At 40.3% G+C, this 16,921-nt stretch overlaps 1 protein-coding gene across 1 annotated transcript; it reads right to left on the bottom strand.

The window, feature by feature from the left end:
* Positions 1–667: 667 nt before the first annotated feature.
* Positions 668–14,757, bottom strand: LOC133575880 (RNA-binding protein MEX3B-like). The gene is made up of 5 exons (XM_061928773.1): positions 14,039–14,757; positions 8,801–9,039; positions 8,562–8,607; positions 5,646–6,373; positions 668–2,538 (listed from the first exon to the last, which is right to left on the bottom strand). Exons 1-5 carry the CDS (start codon positions 14,595–14,597, stop codon positions 2,140–2,142), a joined length of 1,971 nt encoding a protein of 656 aa, XP_061784757.1. The 5' UTR covers positions 14,598–14,757; the 3' UTR covers positions 668–2,139.
* Positions 14,758–16,921: the final 2,164 nt, after the last annotated feature.

Below are 16,921 nucleotides of genomic sequence, written 5' to 3'. Positions count from 1 at the left end.
TTGCGCTCTACCATGGTATCGAGCACTATTTTTGGGATAATCTTAAGACATATATATATATATATATATATATATATATATATATATATATATATATATATACATTATATATATTTATATATATTATTTTTATATATATATATATATACATAAATAATATATATAAATATATATATTAATAAATTATTTATATTATATATATGTGTGTGTGTATATATATAATTATATATATATAATATAAATAATATATTATGTATATATACAAAAAATAATATTATATTATATATATATATATAAATTATTTATATTATATACATATATTTATATTATATATATAAATAAATGTATATATATATATAAATTATTTATATTATATATATATATATATTATTTATATTATACATATATATTTATAATTATATATATATACACACACATATATATATATAATAATATATGTTATATATATATATATATATATATATATATATATATATATTATAAATAATATATATATACATACATTTGTATATATATAATTTATATATATATATATTATTTATATATATTTATTTATATATTATTCATATATATATATATATATATATAACACACACACACACACACACACACACACACACACACACACACACACACACACACACACACACACACACACACACACACACACACACACACACACACACACACACACACACACACACACACACACACACACACACACCTATACTATAATACTTGGATATCATTCAATCACACATCAAACTACTTAAATAGCACATTTTCTCTTCTACAATTATAATCACCTATCAAAAAATACAATAAGTATTGTTTTTAATAATTACCTAATTAAACCTGCAGCTGAAACATCTACAGTAAACTGTCGAACAATGTGATGAATTTGTATTTTTCGTTCATTAAGATCACTTGTATTTATTGAAAAAAAAAAAATCAATAAAAAAAATAATTGAGGAAAAATGCTAAATTGTGTTTTTCTACACATTGACTTGATGAAAATATAACAAGGCCTTCAGGGTAAAAAAGCTTTTGGACACCCCTGTGCTAATGTTTGTGCTCTGAATGTACATTTTGTATTTAGGTCAGTCAATCACAGCGCTCATTACAAAAAAAAAGGTGTTGGGCTCGATTTACACGAGTTCCAAGCCAAAATAACAAAGATATAAAGCTTTTGGGCAGATGATTATGGTTATTTTAAGAATGTAATTTTTTTTTATAACCAAAACACTTAAACAAGTCATTTGACCTTCTGGCAAATTATTCATTTATTTTAAGACTACTTTTGACAAGCCAAAATATCGGATTATTTTGCTTACTCTATGAATTGTGACCAACCGAAAGTGTCCTTTATGGCACATTATTTTGTGACGTATATCTCAGATTTTATAGCGTAAGCACATTATTCTCCTATAAAAGAACAACAAGTGTGTTTTTTGCGGCTCAGTGTAGAGGAAGAAAGTTTCGGAAAAAAATAATTCCACGTTTTTGTTCATTGTGTGGTCGTGTAAACAGGCCCTAAAAGCTAAGCACGGCTCAACCAACCCGTTGTTGATTCTAAACGCAATTTTAGGCACACGTTAAATGGTAAACAATTGTATTTTATGCGTAGTGGTGTGTCCTTGGTAAAAAGGCGATCGCTGCGATACGGGGGTGGAGTGTGCATGCGTATAAAACAGCATCACTTCTCAAGTGTGTAAACATGGGATACGAGTTCACTATGAGGTGTGCATGAATATGTGTGTAATACGACTGGTTTGTAAACATGCTCCTCCTCCACTTGGTTGTCACTCCCGTGAGCACCGGTCAACAAAAGGGGGCGGGGCTACAGGTTGAGCATATGACTGCAGTGAAGGAACTATGATGAGGCAGGAAGTGGCGGGGAACCGTTGTCAGGGGAGAAATAAAAAGGAGAATTCCCAGCCCGCCCGTTGCTACATTGAAGGTTTCCGCCCCGTCTTGTTGATCAATTCATTAAGTAGAAGACTTGACAATTGGCAGGCACATGAACAAGCTGAACTAGACCATTAATGCACATCTTTCCTTGCTTAAACCTCCTCTACTAAAGCCAAGATGAGGGACCGGCCGCCCCCTACCTGTCAGTCACATGTTGCGCAGCTGGATGGCCTGGCTGACCGGGGACAGGCACACGGGGCAGGCGGCGTCCGGGCTCTGGCATATTTGGGTGGCACAATCGAGACAGAAGAAGTTATGGCCGCAGGGGACCAGGGCGGCGATCACCTGGCTCTCCATGCAGCGGACGCACACCTCCTGGGCCGGCCCCCGGCCCGCCGATACGGGGCCGGCTCGATAGGCGAGGGTGGATTCGGGCGGGGAGGAGGCCGTGCTCTCGCCGGAGGACGAGGAGGAGAACGCCGAGCAGTAGGACGGGAGCCGCTGGGCGTCATTCGGGGTCCCGGAGGAGACGAACGGGGCCCGGTGCTCCATGGCTTCGGTCACGGGGAAGGTGGGAGAGAGGCGGGGCGTCCCCGGCTGACTGGTCTGGAAAGACATGTGACAAGAAACCACAATTAAGTACTTTTAAAAACAAGTCCCCGTGATCAATTAGGGATGTGCCGATCGATCGCCCACCAATCTGTATCGGACGGTTTTCATGGAAAAAGTCGATTGCCTATAATGCCAAAAAATGGCTATCCCTTCTGGCTCGGGATGATGCTCGAACCCGGTTTTCCCGGTTGTTCGATAAGAAAAGAACCGAGTCCTCGGACTCGAATCCCTTTTTGAGAACCGGTACCCGTTATCGAGACCACTATAGTTAAGAAAAAGAGTTGGTTCTCTATTCGAATCCCTGAGAACGAATCCCGTCCCAACAAGAAATGCCCCGTGTGACATCACAAGAAAGGACATCACGTAGCTCAGTCATTTGTCACGGTGGGGTGCAGCGTGCAGCGGTTCGTTCCCAGGACGCAAAACTGACTGCTCCGGACGAAAGCGTGCAGGTAGGAGATTATTTATTTCTTATAAATCATACACATTACAACAGACAGGAACGAAACTAAAGGAAAGTGTGCCGTTCGCACGAGAAGCTAAAGCAAAAACTTACTTAGCACAGGAATACTAGAAGCTAAGGTAACTTTAGCACAGGAATCATGCGCTCGAAAACCAGAATGCCAACGTAACTGTTGCAAATGCAAACAATGAAGCCACGACGAGTGACCGGAAAAGGCAGGTGAAAATCATAAGTAACCATGGTGACTAAAACAAACCCCCGAAGTGCACAAAACAACTAAGGAAGTCCAAAACTAACAGAACATAACTAAACAAAACATGATCCGAAAAATATATCATTTACTGACCTTTTTATAATAAAATATCTGTGAATTAGTATATACAACAGTTTTGTAATATGTAATTAATTAATTCAGTCATTATTAATATACTGAGATGAAGAATATCTTATTTTTAATAAGGTTGAAAGTATTTCTCATAATTCTTCTTCTTTGTACTTTGTAAGCACTATTCATTTGAACAACCTCTTAAACTGGATCATATCAGTACAATGTTTAACTTCTTTACTTTTAATCCATTCCATCATTTAATTCCACATCATTTTAGCTGTTTGCAATTTTACCAAATCATCGAACTTGAATATTTTTGACTCAATAAATAAAGTGCTTGTATGTTCTCTATATCCAACATTATGTATCAGTCTAATTGATCTTTTTTGTAACACGGTTAACGAATGTAGCGCACATTTGTAGTTACTTCCCCACATTTCTGCACAATAACTCAGATATGGTAATACTATAGTAGCGAGCAGTAGAGAATGTGAAGTGATTTGTTAAACCAAATATTGTATGTTTTTTCCATATACAACAACCTATCTGGACTCGATAAGAGAATCGATAAGGAATCGGTTCGATAAGAGGATTCGATAATAGGCTCGAACTCGATAATTTCTTATCAAACATCATCCCTACTTCTGGCTAATATTGTATTCATTTTTAGTCCCCCATTTGACAAACTAGCAGCTAATTATGAGGAGCAGCTTTCCTAAGCTAACAAATAATCACCTTCATTACAGCAAATAAAACTGCATTACCGGTACTCACTATCTTAAGTAGAGACGTCCGATAATATCGGACGGCCGATATTATTGGCCGATAAAAGCTTTAAAATGTAATATCGGAAATTATCGGTATCAGTTTCAAAATTATCGGTATCGGTTTCAAAAAGTACGATTTATGTCTTTAAAACGCCGCTGTGTACACGGACGTATGGGAGAAGTACAGAGCGCCAATAAACCTTAAAGGCACTGCCTTTGCGTGCCGGCCCAATCACATAATATCTACGGCTTTTTACACACACATGTGAATGCAAAGCATACTTGGTCAACAGCCATACAGGCTACACTGAGGGTGGCCGTATAAACAACTTTAACACTGTTACAAATATGCGCCACACTGTGAACCCACACCATACAAGAATGACAAACACATTTCGGGAGAACATCCGCACCGTAACACAACATAAACACAACAGAACAAATACCCAGAACCCCTTGCAGCACTAACTCTTCCGGGACGCTACAATATACACCCCTGTCTGAGTAGGTATTCCGGCAAGTTGGTACTCTCTATGACAGCCATTTAGGACTCGGAAATGGCAAGAGCGACATGAAAAGATGCTTGGTCCCCGCACCCTGTTTCTTTGTGAGGATTATAAGACATTCTTCATCTAAATGGGAATATATGAACATCCCAGCAGTCGGCATCGTAATGACAGCAGACCTTGTACAGTAAGTGATGTTTTATTATGTTTGTTGGCTCTACTGAAGTCTGCAATGAGTAATAATCAGTGATGATGGTAAAACAAAAACAAAAAACGCTGTGATACGTTTTTGAAATTAATGCGCCGTGTATGCTTAAAATTATCAAAATGTTTACTTTCAAATATTATAAATGTGCCTGTTACTACATTACATACAGGTGTATACTTATATCATGTATATCAAACTTCAATGGAAGTGTTTGGTTGTTTTTTAAGTGCTTATAGACGGAATTGTCAGCAAACTTTTTGATCGCATTAATTTCATATTTAGAATGCAAAAAAACAAACATCCATCGTCTCGTCTTTTAAGTTAAAGTTAAAGTACCAATGATTGTCACACACACACACACACACACACTAGGTGTGGTGAAATTTGTCCTCATCCCCTTGTTCACGTCCTGGGAGGTGAGGGGAGCAGTGGGCAGCAGCGGGAATCATTTTTGGTGATTTAACCCCCAATTCCAACCCTTGATGCTGAGTGCCAAGCAGGGAGGTAATGGTTCCCATTTTTATAGTCTTTGGTATGACTCGGCCGGGGTTTGAACTCACAACCTACCGATCTCAGGGCGGACACTCTAACCACTAGGCCACTGAGTAGGTTTATATATTTATATAAATATATACATATATATGTTTATATATTTTATAATGATTGTGAAATACAGGTCCCTCTTATATAGCCTAAATAGCTCATACCTTCCTCAAGTCAATCGCCTGCAGGTACAAGCCACATGTTTGAAACTAACAGGTAACGACGAGCGGGGGAAGCCAAACCACTTGATAAACCTATTTACAGATACAAACAGTCTAACATTTACCTGACTGGGACGAGCGTCGAAGGCCTGAATACTTTGCTGGTCCACATAGGGGCTCCAGATGTGTGGCTGTGCAGAGGGGTGAACCACTTGGCTAGTAGAGATGGTTAACGGCTCAAATCCAGAGGAGGCGCTCGCACCTCCTGAGCCGACCAGCTCTTCGGAGCCCACCGGTGGAAGGCTGTCTCCAAACCAGAAACTCGCAGCGCCCGGGTTGCTGTTGTTGTTATTGGAATTGGCATTGAAGGAGCAGGTGGGGCTGAAATCAGACATCCTGTTCCCGCCGCTGCCGTAAAAGGAATCGGTGGAGCTGGAACCGCTGCCAAGGGAGCTGGAGCTGTCGTTGCGGTAGGTGGAAGACATGCGGACGCCACCAGATATATTGCTATTGACCCGCTGGGGGCCGCCCAGGTTGACTGGGAGCAGGCTGGCGTTACTGGCCGCAGACGCACCGGCGTGGAGCCACCCGGCTTCACCAAGACCGACAGCGGCGGCAGAATTGTCGAAGCTGACGTCGGTGCCGTTGAACTGAAAGTCGTTGTTGTCCACACCGGGAGCCTCGATCCCCCCTCCGCAAGTGGCTGTGCGGAGGGCGATGTGTGCTTCGATCTCCTCCCTGGCTCGGTCCACGTTCTCGGGCATCCCTGTGACCTCAAACACGGGCTCCTTGTCGCGACTCGGGGTGACGATGTAGGTGTGTGTCTGTTGCTGAATGCGCTTGATGGTCGCCCCTGGGACATCAAACAATGCAACGGATAGAAATTAGATTTGATAAAGCAGCAACTTATACACCTTCTTACATACCCCACCTCCTGGTTTCATGAGGTCATAAAAAGGGGAAAATCCAATGATACCACCTCTGCTTGTGAGTGTTGATGACACAGCTTTGCAACAGTTGATATTCTAGTTTCAAGCATGTTTTACTCAATATAGGTCATCAAATCTCAGCTACAAGCTGTAATATCTTACTGAGATAATTTAGGACCAAAACCCTTAAAACAAGTAAAAGACTAACATAAAATCTGCTTAGTGAGAAGAATTATCTTATCAGAAAGAAAATAAGCAAATATCACCCTTATTTGAGATAGTTAATCTTACTTAGATTTCAGTTTTTGCAGTGCATGACGAGGACTTCTGTTTTGTTTGATCAGCTGTTTTACTGCCGTGTAACAGGCACCGCTTAGAAACAATGAAAATGTAAATAAACATGTATACAAAACATTTCTGTGTAAATAACTCATTTCAAAACATAAAAAATCTGCGGTTTATAGGCCAATGCGGCTAATATATAGACAATATTATTTTTCCATAAAATGTAGTGGATGCGGCTAATACCCGTGTACCGGTACTCTAAAGTTCGGAAATACGGCAATCCAAGAACTAAATGAACCATAACAAACCTAACTTATTTATTTGGCTTCCGCACTCAGGTGTGCTTTGTGAGGGACGCAGAGACAATAATAACATTACTGCTCGAAGATACCATCTTTATCCTCGTTGGAATGACTTAGACAGGGCACGCAGACGCTGTTGTCCATTTTGCAACACGTGCATTTTACAAGGTCTAATTTTACTTCACTTTCCTTTTCTTTGGCGCACTCCCATCAGAGTCTGCCTCACGCATGAAAGACATAATGAAGGGGGGGAAATTGAACAAAGACGACCTAAAACAGCCGTGTCCTTTCTCGGCGTAGCGTCTTCCACCGCCCACATGCAACTTGTTCTTTCTCTTTTCAACAACAGAGTTAACAGGCATTTAAGAAGGCCATGAATGTTGTCTGTCTCTGTGTTGGCCCTGCGATGAGGTGGCGACCCCCGCAACAAGCGGTAGAAAATGGATGGATGCACTATGGCAGTGATTCTCAAACTGTGGTGCGTGGGTTCCATCTAGTGGTATGCCAAAGAATCACTTTATTACGTGATTAGTGTTTTAGCTTCCAATATTTAAACACAGTGTTACTGCACTGCAAAAACTGAAATCTAAGTAAGATTAAATATCTCTAAGGGTGATATTTGCTTATTTTCTGTCTGATAAGATCATTCTTCTCACTAAGCAGATTTTATGTTAGAGTGTTTTACTTGTTTTAAGGGTTTTGGTCCTAAATGATCTCAGTAAGATATTACAGCTTGTTGCTGAGATTTGATGACGTATATTGAGTAAAACATGCTTGAAACTAGAATATCAACTGATGCAAAGCTGTGTCAATAACTCTCACAAGTATAAAACTACTTTTTTAAAGTAATAATTTCTTACTTCAAGAAAAAAAAAAAAATCATGATGCCGAGCGCATATCATTATGTCAAGATAATGGGACTAGCATTTACTTAATTTAAGAACATTTTTCAACATATTGAGCAAAAAAGGTCAAATTTTTTTCCTACCAAGAAAAGTGCACTTGTTATTAGTGAGAATATACTTATTTTAAGGTATTTTTGGGTTCATTGAGGTTAGCTAATTTTACTTGTTTTGGAAAGTCTTGACAAGCCGAATTTTCTTGTTCTATTGGCAGATAATTTTGCTTTGTTCAAATAAAATACCCCTAATTTTTTTATTTTTTGTTGTTTTAGAACACTGACTTTTTGCAGTGTGTTCAAACTGTGTAGTACAACGGTTGCCATAAATATTAACTACACTTGTTAAATAAAACTTCTGCCTTGTTTTGAATGAATACTTAGGCCTACTATGCTACTGTATTTTAATATCGGTCATTAAGGTGGTACTTTGAAAGCCAAGTGTTTCCTGAAGTGGTATTTGATGAAAAAGAGATTGTAAACCAGTGCACTAGGAGATTGAGACATGGCATGTTCTCCAGCTACAAAAAGCAATAAAAATAATTGACTTTAACAACTATTTACTTTTGCTCAAAATGACATTTAAGCGAAAGAAAATTTGACAAAAAAATACTATTTCAAACATACCTTTAGGACCCACCACCAGTCCCACAACACGATACGGCACCCGCACCTGTGGAGAACAAAAATATATGTGGTAACTTTAACAACTGGCTTATTATTCACAGCTCTATGGTTATCATCAACCAAGTTTTTGGGTGGCTTTTGTCCCGTATTTTTCATACGCATATTTCATTTTGATGGATCAATGACAGCAGCGCGTGCAAAGGAATTGTCAGTGCTTTTTTCATCAAATGCCGACTGACCTGAATGGTGGTCTGTCCAGGTAGAGTAGGGATCCCCGGCCCGGATGCGACGGCCAGAGAGCCCGCTTTGTTCCGGGAGGCTCGTATGAGGGAGAAGTGCTCGGCGGCGGACAGGATCTCCCTCTTGGCCATGGCCACGTCTTCCTTACGTCCCGTCACGACAAAGACGGGCTGCTCGCCCCTCACCGGCGTCTTAATGTAGGTGTTGGTCTTGGCTCGGAGTGCTTTGATTTTGCAGCCTGGAGTAAATCGGGGAAGGGAGAAGGAAATTGGTGATTCAGTTTAAAGACCATTTAGGCTATGTCTACACTAAGCCGGATAACCCCTTTGTGGGGGGGCGAGGCCTGCAGACCTGCAGCGAAGCGTGGTGTGCCAGGCATGTGCAGGACCGGCTACTCACAGAGGGCCTTCTTAACCCTCTCAAACACTTGCTGGCACTGCTCCGTTCACTGGACCAGATCTGGAGCACCCTTTCGGGTGCGGTCAGTTGTTGGGTCTGGCGGGTTACTACCGGAGGTTTATCCCCCGGTTTGCGGACCTGACCAGCCCCATAACTGACCTCACCCGAAAGGGTGCTCCAGATCTGGTCCAGTGGACGGAGCAGTGCCAGCAGGCGTTTGAGAGGGTTAAGAAGGCCCTCTGCAAGGAGCCGGTCCTGCACATGCCTGGCACATCCCACTTCGCTGCAGGTCCGCAGGCCACACCCCCCCCACACCCTTAAACGAATAATTATTTGGCCCAAGCCCCATTTCAGCCACATTGAACCAGCGTTTAAGGTTCCCCTCCTCAAACAAATTTTTACACGGGTAAGTGCGCTGTGTATTTCTTGAATCTCCGACTCTTTGCTTTGTACGGACTGGAAGTGACACCAGAAAGACTGCGCCCCACACAGGAAGTGACGTCAGAAAGAACGCGCCACAGTCAGCTTCAAAATAAAGCGGTTTCGTAACTCGGAGCTAACCACTGGATATATGGATGCGAGTCATCCAGACATGCCCGTGTTTCTCCTTCTACATGTACAGACGCTTGTGGAAATCACACATGAATACCTTAAGAGAAAGCGATTGCAGCTATTTGGGATACAACACTTCTCAGACGGCAAGACAACTTTCGAATGTCGAGGTCAGCTGTGATTCTACTTACCGAAAAACGCGGTCCATTTGTCGAAGGAGAGTCAACGATAAGCGGGCTCCCGTGGATGTGATAAAAAATGTAGCATGTGCTTTGTATTACCTGGCCTTCGAGGGAAGACTAACTACGGAAAACGGTGAATGCTTTTGGACTGGCAAAGCAGACTGTATCAGTTATTTTCCGGACTCAACGTCTAGGTCCAGAGTATATAAAGTCACCAAAAACGAATGGACAATGAAGGTGAAGGCAAAAGAGTGAGGAGTGTCCTGGCCAGATATCTAGATTGATTGTTGTCAAATGTTCTTTGTCACATCGTGTACTTTCGTGTCTAATAAAGACTTGATTAATTTATGATGGCTCAAGTGTGATTCACTACAATAGAGCTCCACAGCACACTGGATTCCAGTTAATTGAAATACCACAGCACTGGATATTGTTCAGATACCGTATTTTTCGGAGTATAAATCGCTCCGGAGTATAAGTCGCACCAGCCGAAAATGCATAATAAAGAAGGCAAAAAACATATAAATCGCACTGGAGTGTAAGTCGCATTTTTTGGGGAAATTTATTTGATAAAACCCAACACCAAGAATAGACATTTAAAATAAATAATTTAAAATAAATAGGCAATTTAAAATAAATAAAGAATAGTGAACAACAGGCTGAATAAGTGTATGTTATATGACGCATAAATAACCAACTGAGAACGTGCCTGGTATGTTAACGTAACATATTATGGTAAGAGTCATTCAAATAACTATAACATATAGAACATGCTATACGTTTACCAAACAATCTGTCACTCCTAATCACTAAATCCCATGAAATCTTATACGTCTAGTCTCTTACGTGAATGAGCTAAATAATATTATTTGATATTTTACAGCAGACCTGGGCAAATTAAGGCCCGGGGGCCACATGCGGCCCGTTAAGTCTTTCAATGTGGCCCGCCGGACATTCCCAAATATTTTTTTTTAGATCTTTAAGATGGAAACTGTAGCTGCCATTATGATGTGCATTTGATTTTTTTCAAATGACCGTAAATCTGGGAACTACACAAAGTATTTCAATGGTTGGAATCTGCGCTTTTGCATGATATACTAGTTAATCTAATTAATTACTATGGTAATCTAATTAGTTACTATGGTAATCTAAGTCACAGCAGCTCAGATGAGGCACCATGCAGTGTGGGTGGGGAGGGTTTCCACAGAGTGTTTCCAGAGCGGCCAGCCTGAAATGCGGGAAGGAGATTTTTACAACAAAGTTGTAAAGGTTAGTGATATGTCAGATAGTAGGTGGGTTTTCTTTCGTTTTTTCGCGTTCATATTTCGCTGTTTGTTGCATTACGCTTTATTGTAAAATAATTGACGTTCACATGTCAATATTCAGTGTCTTATCGTTCATAGTTGATATTGTAAAACCCACATTCTTTATTTTCATGTACATTCTGGCTCATTCAGTAAAAAAAATTAAAATGCCATTCTGTCTTTTAAGGCGCTCGGTCATAACGTTTTTAGCATTCAATAAGACATTGTTGTGAGGTTTTGCATTAGTGTTCCTAAAAATAGATATACCAGCCCCCGGACGCATTTTTTTCTCTAAATTTGGCCCACGAGTCAAAATAATTGCCCAGGTCTGTTTTACGGAAATGTGTTAATAATTTCACACATAAGTCGCTCCTGAGTATAAGTCGCACCCCCGGCCAAACTATGAAAAAAACTGCGACTTAATAGTCCGAAAAATACGGTAAGTTACATTTAAAGGGGAACATTATCACCAGACCTATGTAAGCGTCAATATATACCTTGATATTGCAGAAAAAGACCATATATTTTTTTAACCGATTTCCGAACTCTAAATGGGTGAATTTTGGCGAATTAAACGCCTTTCTAATATTCGCTCTCGGAGCAATGCCGTCACATCGGGAAGCAATCCGCCATTTTCTCAAACACCGAGTCAAATCAGCTCTGTTATTTTCCGTTTTTCCGACTGTTTTCCGTACCTTGGAGACATCATGCCTCGTCGGTGTGTTGTCGGAGGGTGTAAGAACACGAACAGGGACGGATTCAAGTTGCACCAATGGCCCAAAGACGCGAAAGTGGCAAGAAATTGGACATTTGTTCCGCACACTTTACCGACGAAAAGCTATGCTACGACAGAGATGGCAAGAATGTGTGGATATCCTGCAACACTCAAAGCAGATGCATTTCCAACGATAAAGTCAAAGAAATCTGCCGCCAGACCCCCATTGAATCTACCGGAGTGTGTGAGCAATTCAGGGACAAAGGACCTCGGTAGCACGGCAAGCAATGGCGGCAGTTTGTTCCCGCAGACGAGCGAGCTAAACCCCCTGGATGTTTTGGCTCACACCGTCCCTTATGCCAGAGAGAATAATATCGACCCTAGCTTCCCTGGCCTGCTGACATCAACTCCATAACTGGACAGATCAGCTTTCAGGAAAAGAGCGCGGATGAGGGTATGTCTACAGAATATATTAATTGATGAAAATTGGGCTGTCTGCACTCTCAAAGTGCATGTTGTTGCCAAATGTATTTCATTTGCTGTAAACCTAGTTCATAGTTGTTAGTTTCCTTTAATGCCAAACAAACACATACCAATCGTTGGTTAGAAGGCGATCGCCGAATTCGTCCTCGCTTTCTCCCGTGTCGCTGGCTGTCGTGTCGTTTGTCGGTTTCGCTTGGATACGGTTCAAACCGATATGGCTCAATAGCTTCAGTTTCTTCTTCAATTTCGTTTTCGCTACCTGCCTCCACACTACAACCATCCGTTTCAATACATGCGTAATCTGTTGAATCGCTTAAGCCGCTGAAATCCGAGTCTGAATCCGAGCTAATGTCGCTATAGCTTGCTGTTCTATGCGCCATGTTTGTTTGAGTTGGCATCACTATGTGACGTCACAGGAAAATGGACGGGTGTTTATAATGATGGTTAAAATCAGGCACTTTGCAGCTTTTTTTAGGGATATTGCGGGATGGGTAAAATTTTGGAAAAAAAAAACTTCGAAAAATAAAATAAGCCACTGGGAACTGATTTTTAATGGTTTTAACCCTTCTGAAATTGTGATAATGTTCCCCTTTAAGAACTTGCACACAAAGCAACACTGGAGGTGACTATAACGTGCGCATTTTCCGCGCATGCGTATTAGGTCGCGTTGCGCCGGCTGACGGAGGCGGGGGTCTTAAACGGCCATCGTGTGTGTGTGTGGACGAGGATAAGGTTAGGTGGGATTTACCCTGGATAACCTTAGTGTAAACGAGGCCTTAGCCTCACCCTTGCATTATGAACACAATGTTAACAATTCTTAATAAGTCAAGAGTCCACGTTGTGCGGTTTTATAGATCAAATATTCCTTTCAGCTGTGGTTGGGTCCAGCCATTTCCTGTTGTTGTGTTAACTGTGTAATGTGTGCACCCTCCCCCCCAAGTAGACTCCAACGCAGCGCTCAACAAAGTGCAAAATTCAAGCTTAAAAGAAAACATAAACCACCAAACAAACGCCATATGAATGCAGCGTTCTATGTCGACGAATATCGGGAGTTTCATGATGAATCGCATGAAGAAATCACGCGACTTAGCAACGAAGGGACACTCAAAGTGGAGCTGATGTGGCAAAGCAACTCATTACTGTTTTCATCACTTGATATTCGACACAAAGACTTTTACCAAACGAAACCCCGACACTTACTCATGAAATCGGGTCCGGTAGTTTACAAAGATTGGAAGAAAAAATAGTGAGGCCAAACTTGAGAATTGTTTGGAGCTGGGCGGCGCTGACCCACTTATGGCCAGTGCTAATGCTAACATAGCTAGCTCAGGCTCACTAACGTTAACTTGAAAAACACCAAATTGTATTAACTTTGGCGGTACTTTTATTGATACAAACGGCGGGTATATAACAAAGTGCATATGTTTAAAAAAAAAGTTAAAAAAAACGCCAAATAAACAAAATCGTTACAATACAATGAGTCGCTGAATGGAAACAATAAGTTGCTAGCTATCTATTAGCACAAAATGGCAACTGTCGGCATTTTATACGTTACTTAATGTCGCGATTTTCTAATAAAAAACAGGAGTTGCGTCCACTCACCCTGCCTGCCCACTATCTCCGCGACGTGCTCGGAGCTCGGCACCGCCACGCATTCGGTCGTGTTGACACTTTTCCGGCGAGCCAACAGCGCCGCCTCGGCCTCGTAGCCCGGCTCGCCAGCGTACACGCCGGGCGGCATGGCCGGGTCGTCCCGCTCGTCTCCATTGTACAGCAGCACCGTGTCCACCTGCTCCATGCTGCAGCCACCCGGCCCAGAAGGCATGTATTGGTGGGCCTGCGCTAGCAACGAGCTACCCGGCGAGCACCCGGAGATGGCCGGGTCCTCGTCTTCGGGCGTGACGCTCCCTTCGTCCGCCGAGGGTGGCCGATGGTGGTTCTGCATAGGCGTCAAGTCTAGGACCGTACCGAGGCGATTAAAGTGGGAGGCCTGGATGAGCTGGTGGTGGTAGGCCGGGCTATCATCCACTTGCTCGGCTGCCGTCTGGCTCTGGGTGCCGATGTGCTCGTCGAGGCCCATGCCGGCGAAAGCGTGCACTAGAGGCGGTGGGACCTCGGATTCTCCGTCGTCGGCCTCCAGCAAAGATGTGCTGCTAGGCATCGCGCAAGGGGGCGGTTGCACAAGGATAGGAAAGCCGTAAATAAAAACCTTAGCTCGGAAAGAATAATAACAAGCGACCAGCGCCGGGTGGATGAAAAAGGTGGCTTTTGTTTTGTCTCGCCAGTCGCCAGCTCTCGGCGCAGCCCTCCCCTGCACGGTACTCTCGCTCGGCTTGATCTCGCGAGAGTTTGATACGGGGTCTATCGGTTCATTGTGTTCTTTTTTTCCCTGCAAAAACTTTATTTGTAACACTACTTTTCTTTCAAAAAAACCGTTGAGATTTTTTTTTTTTATAATTGAATAAATGAACACACAGACAGTACTCATTCAAATTATACAAACAAATTAAGGCACTTCCAAACATTAACGATCAACAATTTCTGTATACAAAAATGTTAAATAAAAAGTAAGAGACAATACAAATAGAAAAAATAAATAATAAGATAAAATAAAAAATATATTTTTTATAAATGGGCTTATATAAAACAAATACATTCTTCCAATAAGGATAATAATTTAAGGGCTTTTCTATTTTTTACCATCATCTAAGATTGTATTAATAATTTTAAATGAATTAAACCAATGTGAGAATTCGGGTGTTACTGTAAGAAATCGACTTTTATGTATGTGAAATTTAGCTTGCAACATAACATTAAAAATAATGTCTCCGAAAAGGACAAGCAGTAGAAAAATTGATGGATGGAGGGATTGCTAGGTCTCGATCTTTTATAAATATACGAAATGTAATCTCTTCTATCGTACATGGGGATATTTCTATACGTGTCACTGATCTCCTCCCAAAATATATGTACAGTATCACATTCCACAAATAAAAGATTTACATCTTCTAAAACATTACATGTATAAGCAATTGTCAGCCATAGTGTCAATGTTTTGTTTCAAAAAAATCATAGGGTATATCACATTAATATTTTTTTAATTTTATTTCTTTAACTCAGTAAGAAGAAAATGAAAAGAGAAAATTTCACTAAAATATAACTTTAAAAAGATAATATGTTAGGGACCAGAATTATGATTACAAAAACATTCAAAACAGTCGATGCTTTATTAGTGCTTGGACGAAATAATTATTTATGGAAGCAGATCAATAATAATAATAATAATAATATATTTTATTTGTAAAAAGCACTTTACATTGAGTAAACAACCTCAAAGTGCTACAGTGTATTAAAAAAATAAAAAATAAAAGGATAATAAAAAACAATAAAAAATATAACTACAACAACCTAATAGCTAGATCTAGTATGCGTATATCTAAAAAAGGCTCTTTTTTTTAAAGAATGGCAATGAATGTGATATTTGAATGTGACGCTTGCATCTAAAGAATATGTATTATTAGACTAAGTCACTCGACTCTTATTACTAAAGGCTACTGAAAGTGGTAGACTCAAGTAGTCTCATTGTTTCTATTTAAAAAGTACTCAAATTAAAATTGTACAGGTAGTCAATGTTATAATGTTATTAAAACAATATTATGACAATTACGCCTTACCACCATTGTTTTAACAGGATATAGAAAACAGAAAAGCATGGAGTTTCAACAGCAAATGTGAAAATAACACCTTCAGGCAACTTCAAACCTTGACTAACACCCTCCCCCTTCCACATCCCACCTCCTCGGATTGTAAATAACCAAATGTAAATAATCAAATGTATTTCTAATGTATATACTTGTTCTTATGCTATCTGAACTCACTATGTTCTCTGCTCGCTGTACAAATCCTACCAAGTCAGACCTACACTGTTTCAATGCCCATTTCTCTGATGATGCAATTGTTGATGACTGAAGTGCTGTTATCAACCAAACCTTCCTCATCCCACCCCCCGGATTGTAAATAATGTAAATAATTCAATGTATATACTCTGATGATTAACTTGTGTGATGACTGTATTATGATGATAGTATATAATTGAACCATAATTTGATTTACGTGGACCCCGACTTAAACAAGTTGAAAAACTTATTCGGGTGTTACCATTTAGTGGTTAATTGTAAGGAATATGTACTGTACTGTGCAATCTACTAATACAAGTTTCAATCAATCAATCAATCAAATATTCTGAAATTAAATATAAAATATTTGTTCTTTTTTGACATCAAAAATAAAATATTTATCAGGTCCTACTCTTTTGCATACATTTTTAAAATGGCTAAAAACACATTTTCCCAGAACAAGACAAGTGGTATTCAATGTTATTGTGCAAACCACATAGTTTTTGCCATAAAAATGTAATGTGTGTTTCTATAATGAACACAAACTAGGTAAAGTTAGTCAACAAAATGAGGTCAATTTATAACAGCT

The sequence above is a fragment of the Nerophis lumbriciformis genome, linkage group LG33, assembly GCF_033978685.3.
Source record: "Nerophis lumbriciformis linkage group LG33, RoL_Nlum_v2.1, whole genome shotgun sequence".
In the NCBI taxonomy this organism is placed as follows: Eukaryota; Metazoa; Chordata; class Actinopteri; order Syngnathiformes; family Syngnathidae; genus Nerophis; species Nerophis lumbriciformis.
This window is presented reverse-complemented; position numbering and strand designations above follow the sequence as displayed.

Excerpts from the sequence above, each read along its gene's own strand:
- LOC133575880 (XM_061928773.1), bottom strand. The coding sequence starts at position 14,597 with ATGCCTAGCAGCACATCTTTGCTGGAGGCCGACGACGGAGAATCCGAG. Across the intron at positions 8,608-8,800 it reads CTGGACAGACCACCATTCAG|GTGCGGGTGCCGTATCGTGT; the intron begins GTCAGTCGGCAT and ends TGTTCTCCACAG. Across the intron at positions 6,374-8,561 it reads ACTGGTGGTGGGTCCTAAAG|GGGCGACCATCAAGCGCATT; the intron begins GTATGTTTGAAA and ends TTGATGTCCCAG.